Here is a 27,244-nt window from a genome sequence, read left to right as displayed (position 1 = left end):
ACAACCTAATTTTCGGTACAGTGGACGAATTTCCCGCTTTTCGTGACATCATCAAATCTAGTGCACATAAAACACTTGTCAACACAGGAAACCATCGATGGTGTAAACAACGAATATTGCAAATGCATGATGGAAAGTTCGTATGCGAATGACAACGAATCTTTCAAGAAATTTTTATTGGATTTTTGCACAAATGTAATTGTAGAGACTGAAGAGAGTGAAGATCTTCCTTTCCGACTTGTGAGCCAACAGTTAACCCCAGATGAGTTGGAAGCCGAGACCTTGGAATGGAGCATTCGTTATTTATCAAAACAGTAGGTTTAGTGCTTGTTTTTTTGTTATCGTATTAGGTCTGTTACACATTGCACCATACACATTCGTCCCACACACATTCGCCACACACACAAATATTCGCCCCACACGTTCGCCTCCTGGGTCTGCACCCTTTTTTATGGCCCCGCAACGAAGTTGTCGGTGCCGTATAGTTTTACCCTTGTCCGAAATTCCGTCATTCTGCAACAAACCATTATACACAGTTTTTTTCTAAAGGCCTTCTGATATTGGGCTGATTTTTAGTATGTGAGGTAACCACGAAGAGATACAGATCAAGTGTAAGTTTTATTTTGCTCCGTTAATTTTTGCCGAAATTACGGGGTTTGAACTTTGATAAATTGTTGAAGATCACAGTTATACAGACTTTTTTTCTAAATGCTTTCAGATATTGGGCTGATTTTTGGTATGTGAGTTACTCATGATGAGTTACAGATCAAGTTTAAGTTTTGTTCCGCTCCATTAATTTTTGTCATTGAATTCACTCACAAACAAATATCAGTCCAAAGGACTTTTATGATATGTTTGTGAGTGTCTTGGTCCAGTTTTATTTTATACACCAAAAAATTCTTTTAAAAAGGCGTTTAATGATAAATCCTTAATTATAATTCTTTCAAATTGGAGATAAGGAAAATATTTTCTACATTTGTTACCTCTATCACACACAAATTGTATATTTATGTCAATGAATAGGCCTGGCACATGAATTTATTTGTTGGCTAACGCAAAAATATGTACTCAATGAAATTTGTTATCTGATAAAAAGTAAACTACAAAAAATCTTATTAACATTCAAACGAATGTTTTTGTGTATTATTTTATTCGACCATTAACTTACAGTGAAAATAAACTTTGCCAACATCGTTGTTATTATCGCCACCATCTTGTTTACATTGGTTACCAAAAGAAGTTCGGTCAACATCGTCTATCGAAAAATAACCAACGTCAAGATCAGCTACAGGAAGTCCTCTCGACCAATCATATCAACGTTTTTCCTAATATACAAATCATATAAGAATTATTTATGTATATTATCGGACACTTGTCTTATCAGCCCTTAAATAGCGTTATCAATCTCTAAAGTTATCAAAGCTAGGGCAATGATCAGCATTTAAAAATGACCATTCTTGATCCCTGTCTTGAACACTGTTTAGCATCTTCAGTCCACAAACTGTGCACGAAATCTATAAAGTCAAATTTGTTAGCCATCATGATTTAAATAGTCTATGACGAATCAAAGAATTCAACTTTATATTTATTTGATTAGAAATTACACCATTCCAGGGTCTTTTGTTTCCACATTTTATAATTTATAACAAATTCCAGGTTGAATCTGTCACCAATACCAATAGTATAAGGTCTTCTTCTTCTCTTAGTTAATTCCTCTGTTGTCAGAGCACTAAGTCACACATGTACATGTATTAAAAGACCTTTCTTTATTTTAATACTAGTTATTGAGATATAAAACATTGAAGACTTAATTTTTCTTTAAATACATTTGTACTAAAACAAAAAGGGTATTTATGCATTCCTTCTTAGAATATTATTGTCCTTAAAGTATACAGAAAGGTGTACCGTAAGTCACAGATCCACAATGTCGGGGGCATGTACTAGTTGAGGGTAAAAGAAAAGAACATGAAACCATGAGATCAATGTAAAATCCCAATTTTATAGTTCGTATTAAAATTATGTTTTAATAGTTTTACATACAATGTACATATAATACTTATTAATTTGTACTATTCAAATTGATTTTTGTTTATACAAATTATACATCCTATATGCATGGGCTATATATAAAACATATGTATGTATGAACATGATCATTTGTTAAACCCTCTTGGTTGTATATGAACTGATCAGTATCATCAAGCATATTTCCGCCTACATAGATAAAGTTTATAGAAAATTATCTGGATTCAAAGATAAAAAAATGTTTTTGATTATAAACATGTATAAACTCAAAATTTAGTAGATTATTGAGGATGTGAAATATTATTATCATATAACTCCATGACACTTGACCTGTACCTTGATTCTCAAATGTTATTGTTTATAAATTACAACCACTAGAACTTGCATTGAATTTGAGTTCTTTATTGTTATACATGTACAGCCAAACCCTTAGGTTCAGATTGGAATTAGATTCATTGACAAACTGTTTCCTTGTACATTGACATCTATTGAGATATAATATTGATAAATTTGCCTTTTAATAAAAAAATAATTTTTGGTTTTGATTAATACAAAAGCCTTAGTGATTCTTATTCAAGGTATTGCATATACTATTTCATGCTATTTACTGTAATTATTTGGGTGAGGGTCTGCAGGGATGCATAAATGGGGGCTATTACAATACAGAATGAAGATTGATTGATTGTTGGTTGCTTAACATCCAGTGCCACAGAATAATTCTAGAGCTATATATATGTCGTGTACATGTTGCGATTTTGTACAGGTTATAACATGTACAAAAATATTGTACATGTTATAACTTGTATAATGCAAAAATACAAGTTATAACATGTACAAAAGTACCCCATACATGTTATAACATGTACAAAATATTGCTTAAAAACGGTGTTAACTTGTACAAAAATTTAAATAAATATAAAGGAAGTAAAATAGACATTAAAATTTATTAATGAATAAAGAACAACAATCAATAGGCCAGAACGTGTTTTTTCTTTACAGGAAAATAAACTTACAAAGTTTCAGAAATGTATTCTTCATGACTTATGTTGGCATAATGTGTTTTCATGTAATTGCATGTTTTATGCAGTCCGTCATGGCTTAAATCAGTGTGACACTTAGAGCATACATTTGTTTTCTCTTTTGTTTACTTTAAGCATGAATTATCTTTGGAATTCCTAGATGACAATACACTAGATTCTAATAACTAAATTCATCTGAAATTTTTAAGAACTATTCCTAAACATTTTGCGTAATTCTCCTCGTTTTATAGGATGCAAAAACTAAAGTAATGTCTCATATGATTAATCTGTAAAAGCAAGCGAGAGCTGAAATTGTTTTCATTGGACCACGCTTCATCATAAATATCTTTGAATCTACTTTTCAACATTTTTTACCTTCAGTATGGCTTGTGTAAATTTATACCTCAAATTGTTATTTTTTTTATAAATTGTAAGCTATCATTGCATGAGGCGAATGTCATTCTGATGTTTTAGATATACATATCCTCTGCTTTGAAAGCAGGTATTGGTGGTAATGGGCTGTTGTCAGCTCTATGGTCGGATTGTTGTCTCTTTCACACATTACCTATTTCCATTCTCAATTTTATTTGTAGAGAAATCTATCCTGGCTATCAGCTTAAAAATACCTGATCCAGACGTCCCAAAAAGGTCCTGTCCCTCTAAAAATGATCACAAAGTAAGGAATACAGGAGAGGTGTCTAATGAGGGTCTTAGGATAGTCAACAATTTATTCTCATTTATTATCTTATCAACTTTCATTTTCCTGCTAAATCTTTGTAGGTTGCCGGATTATTATGAGTTGTCAAAAATAACCCTGCAATGTATTGATTTTAAGCAATTGTGCACCATTTCAACCTTGAACTTTATCATAACCGATACAGTGACACCTTCAATAGATATAGGATGATGCGGTGTTAGTGCCAATGAGACAACTCTCCATCCAAACAACAATTTAAAAAAGTAAATCATTATAGGTCAATGTACGGCCTTCAACACAGAGCCTTGGCTCACACCAAACAACAAGTTATCAAGGGCCCAAAAATTACTAGGGTAAAACCATTTAAACAGGCAAACCAACGGTCTAATCTATAAAAAAAAAACGGGAAACGAGAAACCCGTATAAATTACATAAACAAACGACAACTACTGTACATCAGATTCCTGATTTAGGACAGGTGCAAACATTTGCACATATTGAGGTTAATAACATCTGTTGCAATAATAGAAGCATATTTTTAGTTTTCAAATTTGTACAAGTTAAAACCATTTTTAAGCAATATTTTGTACAGGTTATAACATGTACGAGGTATTTTTGTACATGTTATAACTTGTATTTTTGCATTATACAAGTTATAACATGTACAATATTTTCGTACACGTTATAACCTGTACAAAATCGCAACTTGTACACGACATATATATATAAAGAACATGATGAGTAAAATAGAGGGAAAAAATGGAGAATAATGGTGTGCTGAAATAGAAAGAATATAGTGACTAAGGGTAGAAATAAATGTAGAATAGAAAAAAATGGTCTAAATACTAGTAGTTTAAGAATAAAAAATATATAAATTTATACAAACATGTTGCTGTAGGAAAATTCCCACTAAATATTGTATTTTGAGATTATTATTTGACATATATATGTGCACAGAAATAGTTATCAAAGCCAATAATAAAACATAGCATTCATTTTTTGACAAGTGTTTAATCAACATAAAACAAATAACAGGAATATTCTGGTATTGTGTAATCAAAAATTCTGACATAGTTTTAAAAGAGAACATACATGTAATATGGAATTGTATTGGTGCAGTGTTTTATTTGACAGTGTTTGACAACCATATCCTTAAACAACAAAATAGGTTTACAATATTTCAATAAGACTTCAGCATTCTCCTAATATAGCAACATGTTAAAACACCAAAAAAATCTATCAAAACATCTAGAACACCGGTTAATATAGCAAATGAAAACGCCCCAAACAGTCAGAATAAGAGATAAATTCAAAGCCTTAATTGTGTTAAGGGATTACAGAGCTCCGAATCTCTCTCCATGTTTTGAACCCTTGCAACAACTCTTTAAGGGGTCCATTATATAAGTGGCCTGTTGCCAGGAAAAAATTATGTCCCTATCCAATATACCTCGTATTCAGTGGCAGTGTGCATATTTAATTCTCTAACCTTCATCTCAGGCACCCCCACTATTATCATGATTATATCTATTGTTAATTTATTCTCATCCTGAATATGTAGGAAATTTTTGCCCCTGGGCATAAGGCATTAAGCAGCCAGCAATCAATCATAAAATCAAAATCCATAAGTATCACAAGTGTGTCCACTCGCACACAGTACAATGATACTGTCCTACTAACTAGTCCAGTGCTAGAATATTTTTACAACATGCACAATGGTTAGAGCTGCAAAATATAGTGCTGTATAAGTTGTGCAGATTTTTATAATCATTGAAAACAAAAAGGTTAGAATTTAATTTTTAATCTAGAGAAAAAAACACCTTTTTACGACAGAGTCCAAAATAAGAGACTCAATCCATCTGCCTTGAAGACAGTTAAATGACTGTTATTTACGCTTGTCATCTTTATAGCTTGCTGTTCGGTGTGAGGCAAAGCTCCATGTTGAAGGCCGTACATTGACCTATAATGGTTTACTTTTACTAATTGTAAATAGGATGGAAAGTTGTCTCATTGGCACTATGACCATACACCATCTTCTTATACATCTATGTAAAAATCAGAGAAAACAAAAAATCCGCCTTCAAATTGACCAACTTGCATGCCCAATGTCTTGAATCTCTTGGAAAAATTTGGTAATTGCTACACTTATTAGCAGTCAAAGAATAAACATATTAAGCTTAAAATAATCTTCATTACATAAAATCTCTGATATGATAATTAACAGAAGAAAAAAGTTCTCTCATGCAAAAAACAGATACATGATTTATTTTCCCGATCTTACAAGAAATAGATCTTTTGATGAAATGTTTTCTCTGTGGATACCTGATCTTATAATTAGCATGAAGAGATTATATAATAACATTAGAAACAGATAGATCTTTTCTACACCTCGTTTGTAACTGTTGATGCTGAAAGGATTTGTATGTCATACCAGTATCAGATAATAATGGGAACAGTCAGAGCCAAGTTTTCATAAGAAAAGTCTTTATTACATTTGTACCACTCAATTAGGATGAGTCTGCGAAATATTTTAAAAATTTATTAGTTTTTCTTGTAGTGTGTAAGATTTTTTGTTAAAGAAGGGTATCTTGAGCAGTGGCTGATCAAGCCATTTTGAAAAGGGGTTCCAATCATATGTCCCCATTCAAATGAATTGATCATCCGAAAAAAAACCGGAAAACTTCAATGAAGTTCATCATGTAAATATATAAACTTCATCTAGCATGTCATACCGGTATACTGTAAATTCAGAAATTATTTCATGCATTTATTTTTTCAATTTTGTCAATTTAATGTAAAACGCAATTTTAATTTTTGTGATATTGAGAAAAATTCTGTTTAATTCATATTCAAGATTTCAAAATGTGAGGCTAAAATTTTGCAAATACAATCCATAAAATTAAAATTCTCATTTTTCGCAATGAAAAAACATCGCAATAATTTCTGAAATAACAATTTTAATTTTTGTGATATTGAGAAAAATTCTGTTTAATTCATATACAAGATTTCAAAATGTGAGGCTAAAATTTTGCAAATACAATCCATAAAATTAAAATTCTCATTTTTCGCAATGAAAAAACATCGCAATAATTTCTGAAATAACAGTATAACAGTTGAGTTGTCTGATCATGTTTGATTAGACCCATGTTTCTGAAAACATCGTACAGTCTGACTCTGGATATGACTAAGTTAGATCACGTATCTGATTTCTAGGTCAGTGCTATTAATTTTTACCTTGAAATTTTGTATGTATTTAGACCATAATTTCCCTACATGTACATGTATAGAAAAAATTAAACCAGAGAATAATAACTGAATAAGTATATACTGCCAGTAAATAAATAACTAATGACATCAAATATATACAAAATGTAATGTGTATCAGAGTTTATAATGCATTCTTTATTTGATTGAAAAAAGAAATTACCATAAAAAATAGATAATGTAAAATTTGTGAATAGAAAGTATGTTAAATGATCCTTTCACCTTTGTTTAATAAATGATGTGGAAGAAATTGCTGATCAAAATCATTTCATCTCATCTTTCACAACTTAATTTATAGGGTTTGAATTTGAATTATTTTTATTTAAAATTTCAAAAGAGAATGTAAAATATGTTCTCTTTTGGAATTTCTAAACAATAATTTTAAATCATTTTGTTTTGGTTTTAAGAGAGTCAACATTTTTTTTTAAATCGACAAGTAACATAATAATCAATTATCATTGTAAAATCGTCAGTATAGTGTCAAAATAATCTGATAAACTCATTCCTACAAGGAAGTACTCATAACAAACTTTCATATTATAACATAGACAGGAAAACAATCTTATATTTTACTTAAATAAGTGTTTTTAGGCCAAGGATATAAAAAGGGAAAATGACAATTTTACAAATTTTCTGTCTCTGAAGCATTATCATGTGGCAATTATGAAAAGAAGGGGAAAAAAGCGATAATGGGCAAAAATAACTGGCTGACACAGCAAATAACAGACACAATTCATAGGCGGATCCAGCCAGGGGGGTGGGGGCCCCTTTCATGGGAAAAATTTGGTTGATTATATAGGGTATCACTGAAGCATGACTGGAGTGGGCCCCCCCCCCTTATGAAAAGTTCTGGATCCGCCACTGCAATTTAGAAAGCATATATATCCTTGTTTTTTCAGCTTTAAAAGGACACATTATATATTAAGAAGGTCCAATTAGGAAGGGGGTTAGGAGGGTTGTCCTCGTGAGTTCTTTACAAAAACTTTGCTGAATTCCCGAAAAATGAAGTCTTTTTTCCTAGATGCTGTAAAATTTATCATTAATTCAGAGTCCTGATAATAGTAAATCCTGAATCAGGGGCGGATTTAGGCGGAGGCGTGGCGGGCGTGCCCCCCCCCCCCCCCCCTAAAATTTGCAAAGCATGGGTTGTCCTCAGCTGAATAAAGTATCTGAACAGATGACGAATATTAATGTCGTCACATTGCATCTGTTTTAACATTCAAAGAACTATATATAAAACAATAAATTTAACAGAATCAACGTGATTACTAATAAACTGACTTACGGTTTATTTATAAGTTCTATAAATATATTATACTTCAAAGAAAGGTGTCAAGCGCGGTGCTGCGTTTGGTGAAAAAATATCATAGGCTTTTATCAGTTCAAGTAAAACGATTGTGACAGGGTAGTTGCGGATTTTATAAATAATTTCTTGGATAATCGAAGTTCAAAAACACCCCTACCAAACTTTCCCATGAAGTAGGCGAAAGTGCCCTACCCGCGGTTGGGTTGGTTATTTCATCATGGCACGGCCAAGAAAACAGTTGTGTTTAAATTCTTTCTTAATGAAATATAGGAATACTGGTTCAAGCGAAAGTTAGTTTATTAATTTGTATCATTATTTAATATCTCTGTATGATATCAATATATAGTTCAAAGTTCAAAGTTTTTTATTTCCAATTAAGGGCCCCTGATGGGACATAATAATATATGTTTCTTACTTTCAACCTGTAAAGTTTGCCGAAGCATACATACACGGTAAAGGCCCCAACCCGTACTACCTTATTACATAGGATCCCACGAAAATAAACATATCTTCGCAAGGACCTCATTCTGATTTTACTGTTTTGCGGTAAAAATGTATATAAAAATTTTGACACAACCTCCGGAAAAAAAAGAGAAAAATTAAGAAAAGGAAATTAAAAATCGCTGGCAAAAGTAGAATTTTTTTTTTTCGAAATCTTGTATTGGTTGGTGAGCTATTATTGAGTCAATGAATAGAAGCTCACAGATTTCTTGTTAATTAGGTGATTGCAGATTGTAAGGGGTTGATTTATGCGAGCTTAGCTTGAAACTTTAATTTCTCGCTAATTTTACCACAAAATATTTATTTCTCACTACGCTTGGCAAGATATTTACATTGCACCCTCTCTAAAAGAATATTTCAATAATTTCGATATTAATACTTCAAAAAAATTTTCGCCTCGTTTCCGCTCGGCAAAATTTAAATTTGCGCCTCCCCTAACCGAAAAATCCTGGATCCGCCCCTGTGAATTCCATCAAAAATAAAAGGCAAAATCCTGAAGTACTTAAAAAAGTCCTTCACTTCCTCAATTAGAGATGCCTTAAACATTGCAATCCATAAAAGATAATTTAAAACTGGAATCAGAATACTGTGGATTCATTTATTTTATATTGGTTGGAACCAATTTTCGTGGTTTGATCGAGGAAAACTTGCATATTCATGGATGTTTAATTTCATGGTTTTAATTGGCATTAAATTCTGCATAACATTCCTTTAGAAAATTTGCATTTCATTGAATATTTAAATTTGTTGTTCTCTTGTACCCACGAAACCATTGGAACAATCATTTGAGTTAGACACTGTGATTTAAAGATATGCAACATAGAAATTAAAAAAATTAAAATGTGAGTTTTATATTTTGTGAAACCTTTCCTATAGCAATTTCGCAATAATATATATACGTAGAAACATCCCCAAAAATCTTATATACAATTAATAACCCAGATTTCTTTAATTCCTCTGAAAAATTTGTTTACAACAGAAAATTCCAGACATAAGTTTTATTGTGAAAGGATCACTGATAGTTTACATCCTTAGCCAGTAGATATGTATTAACTTGATACTATCTTAAAACATTGTTAAATTACATAATCTGGGCAGATGTCTACTACATGTGGTGTCAGTATGACACCTTGAAATTTGATTTAATTAAATCGGTGAATAAATAAGTCAAAACAAAGATACTTAATTTTACATCCAACATTAAATGATTATAAGTTAACAACAGCTAAAATTTTCTTTGAACTTCTTTCTTCTAGAATTTAAAGGTTAATATGTAAACTACCAAACAGTTTCTCAGACTTTGTACTGATTTCTTTATAATTAAGATTCAAAGAATGTAAGAAAATCAAAACTTTACTAAAGCAATTTGATTTTGAGTCTGGTATCATATATTGAGAGTTTTCAGTTTTGTTGTCCTGTGATATTTGATGCATTCTTAAACTTAATAGATGCTGTAGCATTAAGGGAACAACCATGCATTTATATTCAAGGGAGGGGGGTTATGTTTTTTTTGTCTAAAAAAAATATTCTGATCCCCAATTTGATGAAAATATATATTCTGGTCAAGCAGATGACAGTTTTTTTTTAATTCTGAATGCAAATTTCCCCCATACCTTATAGTGAGAAATTTAGAAAAAAAGAATCTGATTGCATGATTGCATTTAAAATTGAATTATTTTCTGATCAAGAAAACCCCCCCCCCCTTAAAGTTAAATGGTTGCTCCCTAAGATAATTCCTGGATGTGAGCTATACTAGAGTTGTACATACAGTACACATACATATTGGGTGGTTCAATCTAGACAAAAAGTCTCTTGCATGTTATGAAAATATCACTGCTTCGAGTCTTCATCCATATATTATATATATGTACAGTCTAGTGCATTTTTATAGAGGAAGAAATAAAATTGAGAATGGAAATGGGGAATGTGTCAAAGAGACAACAACCCGTCCATAGAGAAGACAACAGCAGAAGGTAACCAACAGGTCTTCAATGCAGTGAGAAATTTCGGCACCTGGAGGTGTCCTTCAGCTGGCCCCTAAACAAATATATACATGTATACTAGTTCAGTGATAATGAACGCCATACTAAACTCCAAATTGTACACAAGAAACTAAAATTAAAAATAATACAAGACTAACAATGGTTAGAGAGGCTCCTGACTTTTGGACAGGCGCAAAAATGCGGCGGGATTAAATATGTTAATGAGATCTCAACCCTCCTCCTATACCTCTAGCCAATGCAGAAAAGTAAACGCATAACAAATAATACCCACATTAAAATTCAGTTCAAGAGAAGTCCGAATCTGATGTCAGATGCATGTACTTCATTATCAATCACCAGCATTCACAGGGGGTAACAACTTTTGAGTTTTAGAATAAGGATTTTTAGATGTATGATTGATTGTTGTTTGTTTTTAAACTAATTTCAATATTTGACACTGAACGTTGAAACGTACTGTTGCAAATATTTCAATATATTCAGGACTCTTAGGAAAAGCAATGAAATGGTGCATGACCTTAAGCAATAGAAATTATAATATTCAGAGGATGTGATATCTGTTTTAATTCTAAGACATTTCTGTAACCTTTGTTGCTTCATGAACTCTGATCTTAACAAGGAACTTTTTATACGACCGCAAAATTTGAAAAAATTTTCGTCGTATATTGCTATCACGTTGGCGTCGTCGTCTGCGTCGTCGTCGTCGTCCGAATACTTTTAGTTTTCGCACTCTAACTTTAGTAAAAGTGAATGGAAATCTATGAAATTTTAACACAAGGTTTATGACCACAAAAGGAAGGTTGGTATTGATTTTGGGAGTTTTGGTCCCAACATTTTAGGAATTGGGGGCCAAAAAGGGCCCAAATAAGCATTTTCTTGGTTTTCGCACTATAACTTTAGTTTAAGTTAATAGAAATCTATGAAATTTTGACACAAGGTTTATGACCACAAAAGAACGGTTGGGATTGATTTTGGGAGTTTTGGTTTCAACAGTCTAGGAATAAGGGGCCAAAAAGGGCCCAAATAAGCATTATTCTTGGTTTTCGCACAATAACTTTAGTTTAAGTAAATAGAAATCAATGAAATTTAAACACAATGTTAATGACTACAAAAGGAAGGTTGGTATTGATTTTGGGAGTTTAGGTCCCAACAGTTTAGGAATTAGGGGCCAAAAAGGGACCCAAATAAGCATTTTTCTTGGTTTTCGCACCATAATGTTAGTATAAGTAAATAGAAATCTATGAAATTTAAACACAAGGTTTATGACCATAAAAGGAAGGTTGGTATTGATTTTGGGAGTTTTGGTCCCAACAGAATAAGGGGCCCAAAGGGTCCAAAATTAAACTTTGTTTGATTTCATCCAAATTGAATAATTGGGGTTCTTTGATATGCCGAATCTAACTGTCATGACTGTGTATGTAGATTCTTAACTTTTGGTCCCGTTTTCAAATTGGTCTACATTAAGGTCCAAAGGGTCCAAAATTAAACTTAGTTTGATTTTGACAAAAAATGAATCAGTTAGGTTCTTTGATATGCTGAATCTAAAAATGTACTTAGATTCTTGATTATTGGCCCAGTTTTCAAGTTGGTCCAAATCGGGGTCCAAAATTAAACTTTGTTTGATTTCATCAAAAATTGAATAAATGGGGTTCTTTGATATACCAAATCTAACTGTGTATGTAGATTCTTCATTTTTGGTCCTGTTTTCAAATTGGTCTACACTAAAGTCCAAAGGGTCCAAAATTAAACTTAGTCTGATTTTAACAAAAATTGAAATCTTGGGGTTCTTTGATATGCTGAATCCAAAAATGTACTTAGATTTTTTATTATGGGCCCAGTTTTCAAGTTGGTCCAAATCAGGATCTAAAATTATTATATTAAGTATTGTGCAATAGCAAGTCTTTTCAATTGCACAGTATTGCGCAATGGCAAGAAATATCTAATTGCACAATATTGTGAAATACAAATTTTTTTTTAATTAGAGTTATCTTTCTTTGTCCAGAATAGTAAGCAAGAAATATCTAATTGCAAAATATTGTGCAATAGCAAGATTTTTTTTTAATTGGAGTTATCTTTCTTTGTCCAGAATCAACTTAAATCTTTGTTATATACAATATACAATGTATATTCACTTTTTACTACCAACTGATAAATTAAAATAATCTTTACCATTCAGTGAAAACAAGCAGTTTTTTTACATCTTAATATTTTATGATGTATTTAAATGAGTAGTTATTGTTGCAAACTCCATTAGAAATTTTAATTGAGATTAGTTTTGGAATAAGGGAAAGGGGGATGTGATTAAAAAAATTGGGTTCAATTTTTTTCATTTGAAATTTCATAAATAAAAAAGAAAATTTCTTCAAACATTTTTTTGAGAGGATTAATATTCAACAGCATAGTGAATTGCTCTAAGAGAAAACAAAAATTTTAAGTTCATTAGAACACATTCATTCTGTGTCAGAAACCTATGCTGTGTCAACTATTTAATCACAATCCAAATTTAGAGTTGAATCCAGCTTGAATGTTGTGTCCATACTTGGCCCAACCGTTCAGGGTTCAACCTCTGCGGTCGTATAAAGCTACGCCCTGCGGAGCATCTGGTTGAATCTGGAATAACTTTGAAATCTGGAAAATTGATATGTATGATGAAAACTATCCCAATTAAGTATGCATGGCTAATGGGTTTGGTTAGTTGATACTAAAATATCGGTGAAAATAAATTGAACCCTGAAGCCATCTTCTCTTTTTTTATACGACCGCAAAAATTTTAATTTTTTGGTCGTATATTGCTATCACGTTGGCGTCATCTGCGTCGTCGTCGTCGTCGTCCGAATACTTTTAGTTTTCGCACTCTAACTTTAGTAAAAGTGAATAGAAATCAATGAAATTTTAACACAAGGTTTATGACCACAAAAGGAAGGTTGGGATTGATTTTGGGAGTTTTGGTCCCAACATTTTAGGAATTAGGGGCCAAAAAGGGCCCAAATAAGCATTTTCTTGGTTTTCGCACTATAACTTTAGTTTAAGTGAATAGAAATCTATGAAATTTTGACACAAGGTTTATGACCACAAAAGGAAGGTTGAGATTGATTTTGGGAGTTTTGGTTCCAACAGTTTAGGAATTAAGGGCCAAAAAAGGGCCCAAATAAGCATTATTCTTGGTTTTCGCACAATAACTTTAGTATAAGTAAATAGAAATCAATGAAATTTTGACACAAGGTTTATGACCACAAAAGGAAGGTTGGGATTGATTTTGGGAGTTTTGGTTCCAACAGTTTAGGAATTAAGGGCCCAAAAAGGGCCCAAATAAGCATTATTCTTGGTTTTTGCACCATAACTTTAGTATAAGTAAATAGAAATCTATGAAATTTAAACACAAGGTTTATGACCATAAAAGGAAGGTTGGGTTTGATTTTGGGAGTTTTGGTCCTAACAGTTTAGGAATAAGGGGCCCAAAGGGTCCAAAATTGAACTTTGTGTGATTTCATCAAAAATTGAATGATTGGGGTTCTTTGATATGCCGAATCTAACTATGTATGTAGATTCTTAATTTTTGGTCCCGTTTTCAAATTGGTCTACATTAAGGTCCAAAGGGTCCAAAATTAAACTTAGTTTGATTTTAACAAAAATTAAATTCTTGGGCTTATTTGATATGCTTTATCTAAATATGTACTTTGATTTTTGATTATAGGCGCAGTTTTCAAGTTGGTCCAAATCAGGATTCCATATCAAGTATTGTGCAATAGCAAGAAATTTTCAATTGCACAGTATTGCACAATAGCAAGAAATATCTAATTGCACAATATTGTGCAATAGCAATTAATTTTCAATTGGAGTTATCTTTCTTTGTATAGAATAGTAGTTGATAATATATGTTGGAAATTTGCCAGACATGACTATGATGTCATTTTCTATTTTTATTTGCCAATAACTTTATGTAAATAACTTCATTGGAAATTTGCCAATATAAAATGTTGCTGATGAAGTTTTTTTTATTGTTTTATACAATAAACAATGTATATTCACTTTTACTACCAACCAATCTTTACCATTCAGTGATAACAAGCACTTTATTTTACATTTTAATATTTTATGATATATTTAAAAGAGTAGTTATTGTTGCAAACTCCATTAGAAATTTGAATTGATATCAGTTTTGGAAAAAGGGAAACGGGGATGTGAAAAAAAAAGGGGGGGGGGGGGGTTTAAATTTTCTCATTTCAGATTTCATAAATAAAAAGAAAATTTCTTTAAACATTTTTTTGAGAGGATTAATATTCAACAGCATAGTGAATTGCTCAAAGGCAAAAACAAACTTTTAAGTTCATAAGACCACATTCATTCTGTGTCAGAAACCTATGCTGTGTCAACTATTTAATTTTAGATTTAAAAAGTTTGAAGAAGAAATCTTTAATTGATTTGTAAAATCTTGACATTTGTTTTGTGTAAAAAAAAACCATGTAATGTCAAAAATTTGATCACAATCCAAATTCAGAGCTGTATCACGCTTGAATGTTTTGTCCATACTTGCCCCAACTGTTCAGGGTTCGACCTCTGCGGTCGTATAAAGCTGCGCCCTGCGGAGCAACTGGTTTCATGTAAACTTATCTTACTTTCAGAGCTATGGTGGATTCATTTATTTTGATGGTCACCAATTATCTTGGATTGAGGAAATTCCGAAAAAAAATCAATTTTGTGGATATTTGATTTCATGGTTTTGACCAAATCTGCAATCCTACAAGCCTAGAAAAACATTGTACTTCGTTGAACATTTGAATTTCAGTGGTGGATCTTTTTATATTTCAGCCACTGTCCGCCTACTTTGACCGCAGCAATATCCAGGTCTGTCCTCAACCTTGTACTGAATATTGATGTCAGTGAACTTCAGGAATCAAAGACAGAAGCATGTGAAGAGGTGAAGGATGATGGGTCAGATATTATAGCGGAAGAAAGGGAAATAGGTTCGTTTAACATACGTGTATGAACAAAAGTAATACATGTGTTTCCGCTAACCCTACCTACCCTATACTTTTGATGCTATTTTGAAGCTTTGTTAAAGTCTGACTGATTCCCTTGTATTAACCAGGTAAAAAATGTTTGTAAAAAAAAATGGTATTGCCTACCTACCTACTCTTATTTGATTGAACAGGTTAGTGGAAACATGTAATATATATATTTTCTTAGCCTATCTAGGTTTTTTTTCTTCAATTATATATCTTGAATGATAGAGAATGGGATAGAATGTGGCACCCTCAGAATATTTTGCCGAGGTTTTTTTTGAAAACTTAAACCTGTTAAACTGGGAAGTGTGAAAAATGAGAGAAACACTCTTTAATGTTAGGAGAACATTTAATATCATGTACATGTAGGCCTGTATAAAAATAAGGAGATGGCATGATTACCAAACAGACAACTATCCACTAGCTTTCATATGATTTAAGCAATTATAGGCAACCTTACTGCCTATTACAATAAGAAAACAGTTTCCTGACACGGGACAGGCACATGCATATGCTATTGATATTTTGACTTGAAAAAGCCTTTTCATATATATAAGAAAACAGCTTGAACTTTCTATCTAAGACACAAACATACTACGGTTATAAACAACAGAGATTACAAACTGTGTACATGGTGTTCCACTGTATCCAATCAAAAAGGAAACTTAAATATTCAATAGTAAGACATAACAATGTTTGGTTCTTGACAGATACTCCAATATACACAGATACATTATGAAGAAAAAACGATATTCAAAAAAAAAAAAAAAAAAAAAAAAATGAAAATCGTCTATAGTAGTGTATAATCGGCACCCCTTGTACAAACTACATATTTAAGGTAAAAAAGTGCGGACTATACACGACCAAATACGGTATAACGAATTTTATTTTATTTTACAGTTTTAGATGCCAATAAAGTTTGTAATGTTGTCATAGACTGTGTACATGATATTTGTAAATTGTGGAAAGATGAATTACCAGAGTTATGTCCCCCTAAACAGTTATTATATGCATGCACACATGAAATCAAGAATACTCGACGGAAGATGGAAGATCGACACGTCTTACTACCGGACCTCAACACATTGTTTGATTTAAAAGTAAGTAGTCATTACTATATATATATATATAGAAGGTAAAATAGAATGGAAGAATGACACGTCTTACTACTGGACCTCAACACATTGCTTGATTTGAGACAAATTTCCATCCAAGTTATAATTTGTAAAAGTAAACCATTATAGGTCAAAGTATGGTCTTTAACGCGAAGCCTTGGCTCAGACAGAACATGCAAGCTAATAAAGGGTCCCAAAAATAACTAGTTTTATACCATTCATACGGGAAAACCAATAGTCTCTAATCTATATAAAAAAAAAAGAAACATTTATCAACAAACAACAACCACTGAACATCAGGTTCCTGACTGCAAAAGTCTGCAAGACAGTAATTATTAAAAAAATTATTGGAAGGTTTTTTGGTAACTAAAATCTGAAAAACCACAATGGTATGAAACAAGAAAACTAATGGCATGATTAATGTAAAAAAAACAATGTGAGAATTAAATAAAAATATGTTACACAGCAACAAGTGACAACCACTGAATCAGAGGCTCCTGACGTGGCAAAAAAAAAAAACAAATAAGGAGAACAATAAATCTCACAAATAGAATAAGAATACAATGTAAACAAACATTTTACATAAAAAATACAAAATTGCAACTAACATACCTGTAAATTAAAATTTGGGAAGCTTTTGAAATAGATATTACTACCATTGTATTCATATTATTCCAGCATAATGAATGCCAGTCGTTCTTTGCTGTGTTCGATGGCCATGCTGGTCTTGAGGCTGCTAACTATGCTGCTGCCCATGTACCTTACCATTTTGTTCAGAACAGTGCATTCCCCAAAGATCCAGCAGGAGCAATGAAAGCAGCATTCAAATCAACGGACGAGAAATTTATTGTCAAAGCAGTTAGAGAGGTAATAATTTAGGGTATTTAAATCGATTGATGGGATATTTATGATTTAATATGATTCTTTAATGAGGGTCTAGATGGGGTTTATAGTACTGAGAATGATGGGTAAAAAGTGCAGAATAAAAGGGGGGGAATAAAGGATGGAATAAATAGGCAAAAAATAAAGAATATAGAATAATGAGATTCTAAAATATAAAGAATAGAGAGTAATATGGATTAAATAAATAAAGAATAGAGAAAACTGGTTTGAAAAAAAAAGAAATTAGAACCTGACCCGCTTTAATATTGGACAAGTGAACAATTTATCATATGAAAAAGTTATCATTTTAAAAAAATGAACAATGCGAATTATTTCTATCAGAATAAAATGTTATGGTTGTCTTCATTAAATATTAAATTCTGATATTGTTTAAAAGGAAGTAATACTGTTTACTAAATCAAATGTTTTCTCTAATATTCCCTGCTAAATTTGGTGTTTCTCTGTCTGCCATGATTAGAAAACAATGGTGAAAGAGGCCTTAAACACCAACAATTTATCAATCTTTTTTTAATTTTTAGAGGATAAAGAGTGGATCTACAGGAGTTTTAGCTTTTATAGATGAAAGTAAACTACATATATCCTGGGTGGGTGACTCTCAAGCTGTTCTTGTGAAGAATGGTCGACCAGTCACAGTTATGAATCCACATAAACCAGAAAGAGAGGTAATACTTAGTGGATACGATATAAGAGTTGTGTAAAATACTGTTAACCAAATTATTTGAATTATTTTTGGAAATAGTAATCAAAATCACAATTATAAGTCACTCCAAATACTTAACAATTAGTTTTGGTTGGAAATAAAAAGGATTATCACTTTAAACAGTTGGCAAAACATTGCAAATTATTAATTTAAATAGCCTAGCTAAGAATAAGTTGGTTTACAGTATAGTCCATAAACAGGAAGTTATATGAAGAATGTTGAATAGATCCACCCAAACTTAACAGAGGTTCTTTTCATATGTTTTGTTCATACTTCCTTTGTGGGCTTTTAGTGACCATTAGGGCAATATATTTAAGAAAATTCTGGAACTTAACTTCAAATCTTTCTTTTTTTTATACCCCCGCTTTAAAAAAGGGGGGGTATACTGTTTTACCTCTGTCTGTCCGTCCGTCCGTCAGTCAGTCAGTCCGTCCCATGAAACTTTCGTCACATTTTTCTCAGGAACTACACATCCACCCTTTCTGTAATTTGGTATCAACATTTATATATGTCAGCCATACCGTGTGATGCGTTTTCAGATTCATCACTTGACAACTTCCTGTTTACCGAACACTTGTCTGATTTTACACATGATAGCCAAGTTGAAATTTTCGTCACATTTTTCTCAGGAACTACAATACAAGGATTTCTGAAATTTGGTTTCAGGATTTATATAAGTCAGCTATACCGTGTGATGCGTTTTCAGATTCATCACTCGACAACTTCCTGTTTACCGAACACTTGCATATTTTTACACTATTAATATTATCCACTTGCGGCGGGGGTATCATCAGTGAGCAGTAGCTCGCAGTTTCACTTGTTTGGTGAAAGTTCACTGAATGAGGTTTATGAAACTTTTTGTTTGGCAATGTCAAACACTTTTGTTGTAACAATCAAAAATTACAAGGAAACCTATTTATTTCCTTCAATGTTGAAGAGATCAATATATGATGGTGGGGGAAATGTATTAAACTTATAGAATCTGTATTAGTTTTGCATCATGGAACATTGTTATGTCATACTGTTAATTATAGTCTGACTCCATTAAAGATATCAGTTCAATGTCCTTAATTTCACGGAGTCTACTTTTGCTTGAAAGGATCTCTACCAATGTTTTGCATAGTGTATGAAGACAAGGTTTCTTTTTATTACAACAATTGATAGATATGTCCTTATAGAGTTATAGGACTTGGATTGTTAAAAATTGCTAATTTCTAAAAAAATATATCTACACTGTGGATTCAGTCATATTCATGAATTTAGGAAACCTGTGTTTTCATGATTTAGGGTGGTTTTGCCAATTATGCACATATGTCTATAGAAAATGTGTAAATCTTTGAACATCTTAATTCTTAGTTTACCTCGCCACAGATACTCAAATTTGCACCATTGGATCTTCATGAAATTTTAAAAAGTGTTAAATCCATAAACTACTCAACATGTCCATATTCCATCAGCTCAGTTTAAGGGGGCTCACGGGTCTAAATCAAATTTTTTATTTAATATAGGATTTTGCTATATTTTTCTATAAATGAACTTTATCTTATATTTAATAGAAAAATGAAATAAAAAAATGGGGTCACCGTTCATTTACGCTCACAATCTGTCTTCGAAAGAAGCATACATTTTTGTTTATGTCCTTTTTTTTCTGTTGAACTAATAGGAAAAAAAGCGGTAATATCGAAATAAAAAAGAACAAAATTACAGTAATCGCTTAAATTTTACAATTATTTAGTTTATGTACAGCTTATTTGAAAACAACAATAATAAATATAGGTCACCGATGAGTTAAAAAAGATAATTCAATTTTAATGCCAAAAAATGGCATTTTTGCAACAAAGGGAGATAATTTAGAGCTTTTTCAATGATCTTTACATTTTAAAAGTTACCTAGGGCCAACACGAATTGATTTTTTGGATTGATTTTAGAACCGTATGATAAAGTAACAACTACTTAAGGTAATAAACAAAATTTGTAATGAAAAATAAAAGTTTTTTTTTTTTCTGAAAATCTTATTCCCGCGAGCCTCCTTAAATTATTTGAACCTTTATCAACATTAAAACATAGAAATGGTATCAGAATGAATCACTATAAAGAAAGATAGAATGATCTGTTTGATATTAACGATGTATTTTAGGATGAACAAGCTCGTATTGAAGCTTTAGGAGGCTGTATACTGTTCATGGGTACATGGCGAGTTAATGGAAATTTATCTGTATCCAGAGCTATAGGTAACTCTTAACTTATATTCCATTGACAAAATCATTTGATGCAGATTTTCAATTGATCTGCATCAAGGTGATGTTTATTTTTGTATAATGAGAAATTTTGACGGTAACTATAGATTTTTTTTACGAAAAATTTGTTTTAATTTTGTCTTTCATTTATTTTCTTGGATACCAATCTTGATGGATTGAGATTTTTTTTATTTTCATGGATGATTGATTTCGTGATTTAGCCAAAGATTCCAATCAAGTCTATAAAAGATTTGTACTTTTTAGTTCAAAAATTTAAACTTTTGTTGTTTGTGTTAACTCACGAAATCAACAGAAATTGGTATCTCACGTATAATAATGAATCCACGGTATGTCTTCGATTGTCTAAACAAAAATCAAAGCAGGATTAAAGAAAAATGCTTGTCAAAATTTCTCATCATACTTAAATAATGTTGAGTTAAAGTTTTCTGAACTTAACTTTGTAGTAAGACCTGCAGGATCACGTATGCACTAGAGATATCATTAAAAAAGTAACATTTGGAAATGAACAACTAAACTTTTGTAGTTTAGACAAAAAATGGTACTTATGAGCTTCAAATTCAAAACAAATAAAAAATAACAATTCTGGTTAGCTTTTGTGAATATTAAACATGTTAAATTACTTTTGCTATATGAGTTTAAAGTTCAGAAAATTTTCACTTTGAAAATAGGATCCTTAAAAAACTTTAATTATGTGATTTTTAATTATGAAATTTCTTACAGGATGAGCGTGTTAGAATACAAAATCTTGGTGGTTATGTATTAAACATGGGTGGAGTCTGGCGAGTTAACGGCATGTTGTCCGTGTCAAGAGCCTTAGGTATACTGGATGCTGGTTTAGGATTTATATTGCTTGCATTATTACCCCCAGCAAAGCGTTTTAAATTGAGATTGCTTGCACTTAGATTTTTCTCATATTTAGCCATTCTAAACTATATCTATCATGTCTTATGTTCTCACAGGGGGATTGCATGTTTATAAAAAAAAAATCTTCTAAATAACTATTTTATATTTCATGTTTTTCTTTTTGTATAAGCACAAATGTATCAGACATTTTAAATTTTGCAAAGGACTTTTGGTAGTTTATTATTTAGCTGTACCCATAGTTGAACAGTTTAATTATTAGATTTTGACAAAAGAAAAAAAACAGAAAATAGTCTGCAAAAATAAAAACTCCTAAATATAAAATAACATTAATACCCGAATAAAATTTCCACTAGCATGACAAAAGATTTTGGATTTTGTTTCTAAATAAGAATGGTTGATAAATACTTTATGCCAATACATTGTACTGCAAAAGTTGAAAATGTTGGTATTTTTAACAAACTAGCCAAAGTTTCCATGGGACAACACTAGATTGTGATAAAAATAAAAAATGAAAATATTTGGTAAACATGGGATAAATTAATCATGTAGCTGGCTTAAAATCCACCACATATGTAATTCATTTACAATGATTCTTATTATATTTGTGTGCACCATAGACCCAAATTGTCAAAAATACATTATAAGGACCTAAGAGGACTGGTAGTACCTTTCCTGAGCAAACGTGTCTCATGCACACTTAAATTGATACCAAATGTTGGTTTCACATCATTAGTGTTTGTGTGTGTTTCCTTGTGATTGTTTGAGAAATATTTTGTTTGTATGATTTGAAGACCCTGAGGCATGCTTTAGTATATATTATTAATCATTATCAAGTTATTTATAGTACACTTTCAACCAAAATGTCCTTTTTTATATCAATTACATGCACAATTAGATTTAGTGATAGATGATTTTTTCTTTATTTGTTGTAATATTTTCACATTTCTTGATCTGAGTGTGAGAAAAATATTTCTCCTCACTAATGAAATATCTGTTCCTCTGCAAATGATTGGTAGAAATTTAAATGTGAAGTCAAATTTTCTTGGTTTCTTCCTGAATTTTCCTATTGTGTCGTCATGAAAAAGGTGACAATGCCTGATGACGCCACATTAAAAGTACAAAAGTACAAAACTGTCTTCAAATCTTTGTAAGGGAAGGATGAAAATCATCAGAGAAATAGATTTATAACTCGTGTAATTTGTTTTGTATTATGATATTTCTCCACTCTCAACTGTTAGATTTAAATTATTTTAAAAGCTTATAATTGGCAAGCCTCTTGCTTTAAATATTTAAAATTTTACTGTCTGGAGTAGATAAATATTGAAACACACTTGTTGCAGTGGTGGAATATATATAAAACATATGTTTAAACTTTCACTAATGTTGAATAAGTTTTGATTGGTACACAAAAGGAAATTTCTGTACTTTTTTCGTTACAATATGACTTTTTTTCTAGGAATTAAATCCCTTTATAAACAATTTTTTTTTTATATAATTTCTTTTTTGTATGATACTTTTTTCTCTCACATCTGTCCATTTGCATTTATAGACTTCTTTTTTTTTTTTATAAAATTTCTTTTTTCAATATTACTATTTTCTCTCACGTCTGTCCATCAGTATTGACTGTTATATGTGATAAGATAAGTCTTGAAAAAGTCAGAGGAGACAATAACACACCACAGATTGAAAAAAGAAAAAAACAACAAATCTTAAACCCTATAATAGACACAGACAACTAAAGATTGAGTAACAAAAAAACAATGAAAATGGGAATTCAAACCATGTTTCACACTGTGTAACTGACTAAATGGGAGATCAAACCATAGTTCACACTGTGTAACTGACTGAATGGGAGTTCAAACCATAGTTCACACTGTGTAACTGACTAAATGGGAGTTCAAACCATATTTCACACTGTGTAACTGACTAAATGGGATTTCAAACCATAGTTCACACTGTGTAACTGACTAAATGCTAAAAAATGTCAATGTGTTAATTTTTGCTAACTAATGTCCTAATAACCTAATTCTTGTGATTGGAGAGTTGTTCATTTAAATTTGCTTTTAAAAATTCATTTGTCATTTGACTAAATGTTGGGATTTTTATGCAAAAATATACTAACAAAGCATAATATGTTATATATTCTAGCAATAACAACATTTGGATTCATCTATTTCTTTTATTTGATTTTGTTCAATATTTTAGATACAAAATTATTTTATTAGTCTTTACAATTAAAAGTTTTTTTTTAGACTATAATGTGTTTAATTAAATGATAATTATGAAATATAAAAAAAGTCCTTTTTGTATGTTCTGCACTGTAACCATTGTGTTGTTTCTTTATGATGTCATAAAGTCAAGTCAATCTTTTCCATGTGGTCATAGTGAATTAATCTAGAGTGTGGAAAACATTAATACTTTTGATTGAATATTTGTCTTTTATAATCTGACAACAAACAGTAACAAATGGCAAACGTTACAGTCAATTTGTTTAGTATAAAAAAAAGCATTAGACTGACTTGTGTGTCTGTTAATATTTAACTTTGAATTTTAATGTGTATATAAAAAAAGAAGATGTGGTATGATTGCCAATGAGACAACTATCCACAAAAGACCAAAATGACACAGACATTAACAACTATAGGTCACCGTACTGCCTTCAACAATGAGCAAAGCCCATACTGCATAGTCAGCTATAAAAGGCCCAGATAAGACAATGTAAAACAATTCAAACGAGAAAACCAACGGCCTTATTTATGTAAAAAAAAAAAATGAAAGAAAAAAAATATGTATATCAATCAGATATTATATTTGGAAATTTGAAAATTGTCATGAGGGGTTAATTTTTGTGCAAATTTTGTGATAAATATAAAATAGCAATAGTTTTCCTCATCCAAATTTATTGAAACTTATACACTATGCTAATTACCAAATAATACAGATCAAGTTTTAAGTAGGGTGGTGTCATTTTTACTGATCTTGAGTTATGCTACTTCATAAACATAGAAATTGCTGAATTTTTCGTTTCTGTTCTTTTACTTCAGTTTGCCTCAACCAAATGTTATGAAACTCATACACACTACTTATTACCACAAAATACAGATCAAGTTTGAAAGTTGGTTTAGTCACTTTAACCTTTCTTCAGTAACACCCCTTTATTATTGGATAAAAATGCAAAGAATTTAGTTTTTGTTCTGCAACTTATTTTGTCCCAACCAAACATTATGAAACCTATACACAATAATTATAACCACAAAACTCAGATCAAGTACAAATATGGGTAGCAACACTTTTATCGTTCATGAGTTATGTACCTTTATAATGTTGTCATCTGCTTTCATGGGGACACATTCTCTATATATTTTATTTTTCAGATATTTCACCAAAATCAGCTTTGAAACTTACACATGAAAGTCTTGAAGAGAGTCCTTCATTTCTTTATTCATTAACTTTTTAACCACTTTTCTCTATAAATTATTCATATTTACCCTTTTATTTTATTCTTTATATTTCAGTGCCCCCTTTTATTATTTTGGCTTATTTTTCTCTATTCTTTATATTTTTTGCCTTTTATTCTGTGCTTTTATATACCCATAGTCCTCTTTATTGTAAAATCATCTGGACACTCATTACATCATACATGTACCTGCTTCTTTTATTTTTCAGGAGATTTAGCTCAGAAGAAATTTATCAGCAGTGATGCAGACGTGACCACTGTCGATTTAGATGGGACAGAAGACTATTTAATTTTAGCATGTGATGGATTATGGGATGTCGTCAATTTTGATAAGGTGGTTCAAATCGTATATGAATATGTTCAGTCGGTCAACGGAGAGTTGAGTGGGTTAGCGAAACATCTTGTCTTAACGGCTAAGGATCTAGGATCTAGTGATAATATTACTGTAACTGTTGTTTTCTTTAAGCCTGATATTAGTCCTCCACAAATACCTCAATTGTTTAATTTCGGCACATCAGAATCTCAGGGAGAAACTGATTCAAATGATAATGCCAGTCCCAGTTCAGATGGTAAGGGAAATAACTCAGTTAAGTCTAAAAATTCTAACAACCAATCAGATAGCACCTCAGGGAAACCACCACATGACAGTAACGAGACTTTTGATATGGACCAATCAGAATTTATATCTACTGACTTTTATGCTGGTTCTCTTCTAAAGAAACCAGTATTAAAGAGAAAGGAACCAGTATTTATCATCGATAGTACTATGGACAAACAGAGACAACCATTTGTCCCGTCACCAATGAAATTAGAGTCCCAGCATAGTACGATAATGGGATTTCGACAACAGTTTGAAACTATTTCTGTAACAGATTTGAGAGATCATATAGTTGGATCACCATTAAAAAATCACCAAAAAATGGATGTTACCAGTACTGAAGTAGAGGTTTTACATGTGCCCTCTAAAGTAGAATTAGAGGTTACACATGTGCCCTCTAAAGTAGAAGTAGAGGTTACACATGTGCCCTCAAAAGTAAACAATAATCAATATACCAGGTCAGAAAACCACGATCCAAAGGAAAATGTATTTGATTCTGAACATAGCTCACTACACTCAGGGTATACTGTGACCTCTAAGCATTCTGAACCATATTTTAACAAATCTATCTTTTCTCCAAAGAAAAATCATCACAGCCACAGAAGGAGAAAGAAAGACCATGAACACCATGAATCTTCACAATTTAGTAAACGTAGCAGACGACAGAGAGAGTTATCTCCCATTATATGGAATTTCACAGGCATTACTAAGCCTACTGTTCACAATTATAAAATGAATTATGGGAAAACATCGACATTTTCCACTCCAAGATACTCACTGCATTCTCAGTTAAGCGAAACACCAATAACTGTACGCAAATCTTTACCTGACCTTTCAGGAATTGATAAATACAAGTCGCCAAGGTCGTTTCAAGATTTCCGTCAAACAGATTCTGGAAATTATTCATTGGGTCAATTTATGGACATAAGCCCTAGTCGAACAGTTGCCCATGTATCCAAGTCGGATACATCTCTTCAAAAGCTGCCTAAAATTAAAGTCAATGGCGCTCAGTCTAATCCACATTCCAGCACCAAGTTCACATCTACCTGGAAACCTAAAAGACAAGGGAAAATGATCAGCGGAAATATGTCTGAAGCCCCACCTACACCTTTAGATAATCGTAGACTTCTACAGGACAGACAAAACTAATTAAAGAAGTATGCAACAAAAGCATGTAAATTCTTTGCTCAGGATGCTGTGTTAAAATTGAATGTTTTATATTATCGAAATAATACTGAAAAAATTGCTGTGGGACCATGTGCCGAAGTTTTTCCATATTTTAGTGATATTTAATTTTTTACCACTATATGTACTGGTCAGATGGTCAAGTCAAATTATTATGGTATTTGCTTTATTTGGTACATAAACACATACATGCAATTTGATTTTGATGTGATTGAAATTGGAAGTATACTGTAGATATTTTTCAGATATTGGTATATCAAATTTTTCAGTGTGGGGGTTGAAGTGTGCATCAAACATGTCAACCTTGAAGTGCACCTTTAACATTTATAGTTGATGTATGCAATCTATTCAT

General features: G+C 31.6%; 1 protein-coding gene across 4 annotated transcripts; it reads left to right on the top strand.

Annotated features, from left to right (window-relative positions):
* Positions 1-4: 4 nt before the first annotated feature.
* LOC143076712 (protein phosphatase 1E-like) lies at positions 5-27,244 on the top strand. 4 transcript variants are annotated; one of them, XM_076252554.1, is made up of 8 exons: positions 5-314; positions 15,619-15,773; positions 16,713-16,912; positions 17,606-17,794; positions 18,349-18,492; positions 21,509-21,605; positions 25,319-26,088; positions 26,122-27,244. In XM_076252554.1, the coding sequence occupies exons 1-8, from the start codon at positions 127-129 to the stop codon at positions 26,854-26,856; spliced, it is 2,478 nt and encodes an 825-aa protein (XP_076108669.1). In that variant the 5' UTR covers positions 5-126; the 3' UTR covers positions 26,857-27,244. The 4 variants fall into 4 exon arrangements, with proteins under 4 accessions (XP_076108669.1, XP_076108667.1, XP_076108668.1 ...); XM_076252552.1 differs by having other exon boundaries at positions 25,319-27,244; XM_076252553.1 differs by lacking the exon at positions 21,509-21,605 and adding an exon at positions 20,668-20,761 and having other exon boundaries at positions 25,319-27,244.

This window comes from Mytilus galloprovincialis, chromosome 5, assembly GCF_965363235.1.
Source record: "Mytilus galloprovincialis chromosome 5, xbMytGall1.hap1.1, whole genome shotgun sequence".
NCBI lineage: Eukaryota > Metazoa > Mollusca > Bivalvia > Mytilida > Mytilidae > Mytilus > Mytilus galloprovincialis.
Note: the sequence above shows the minus strand (reverse complement) of the source record. Positions and strands in the feature narration are given on the sequence as shown.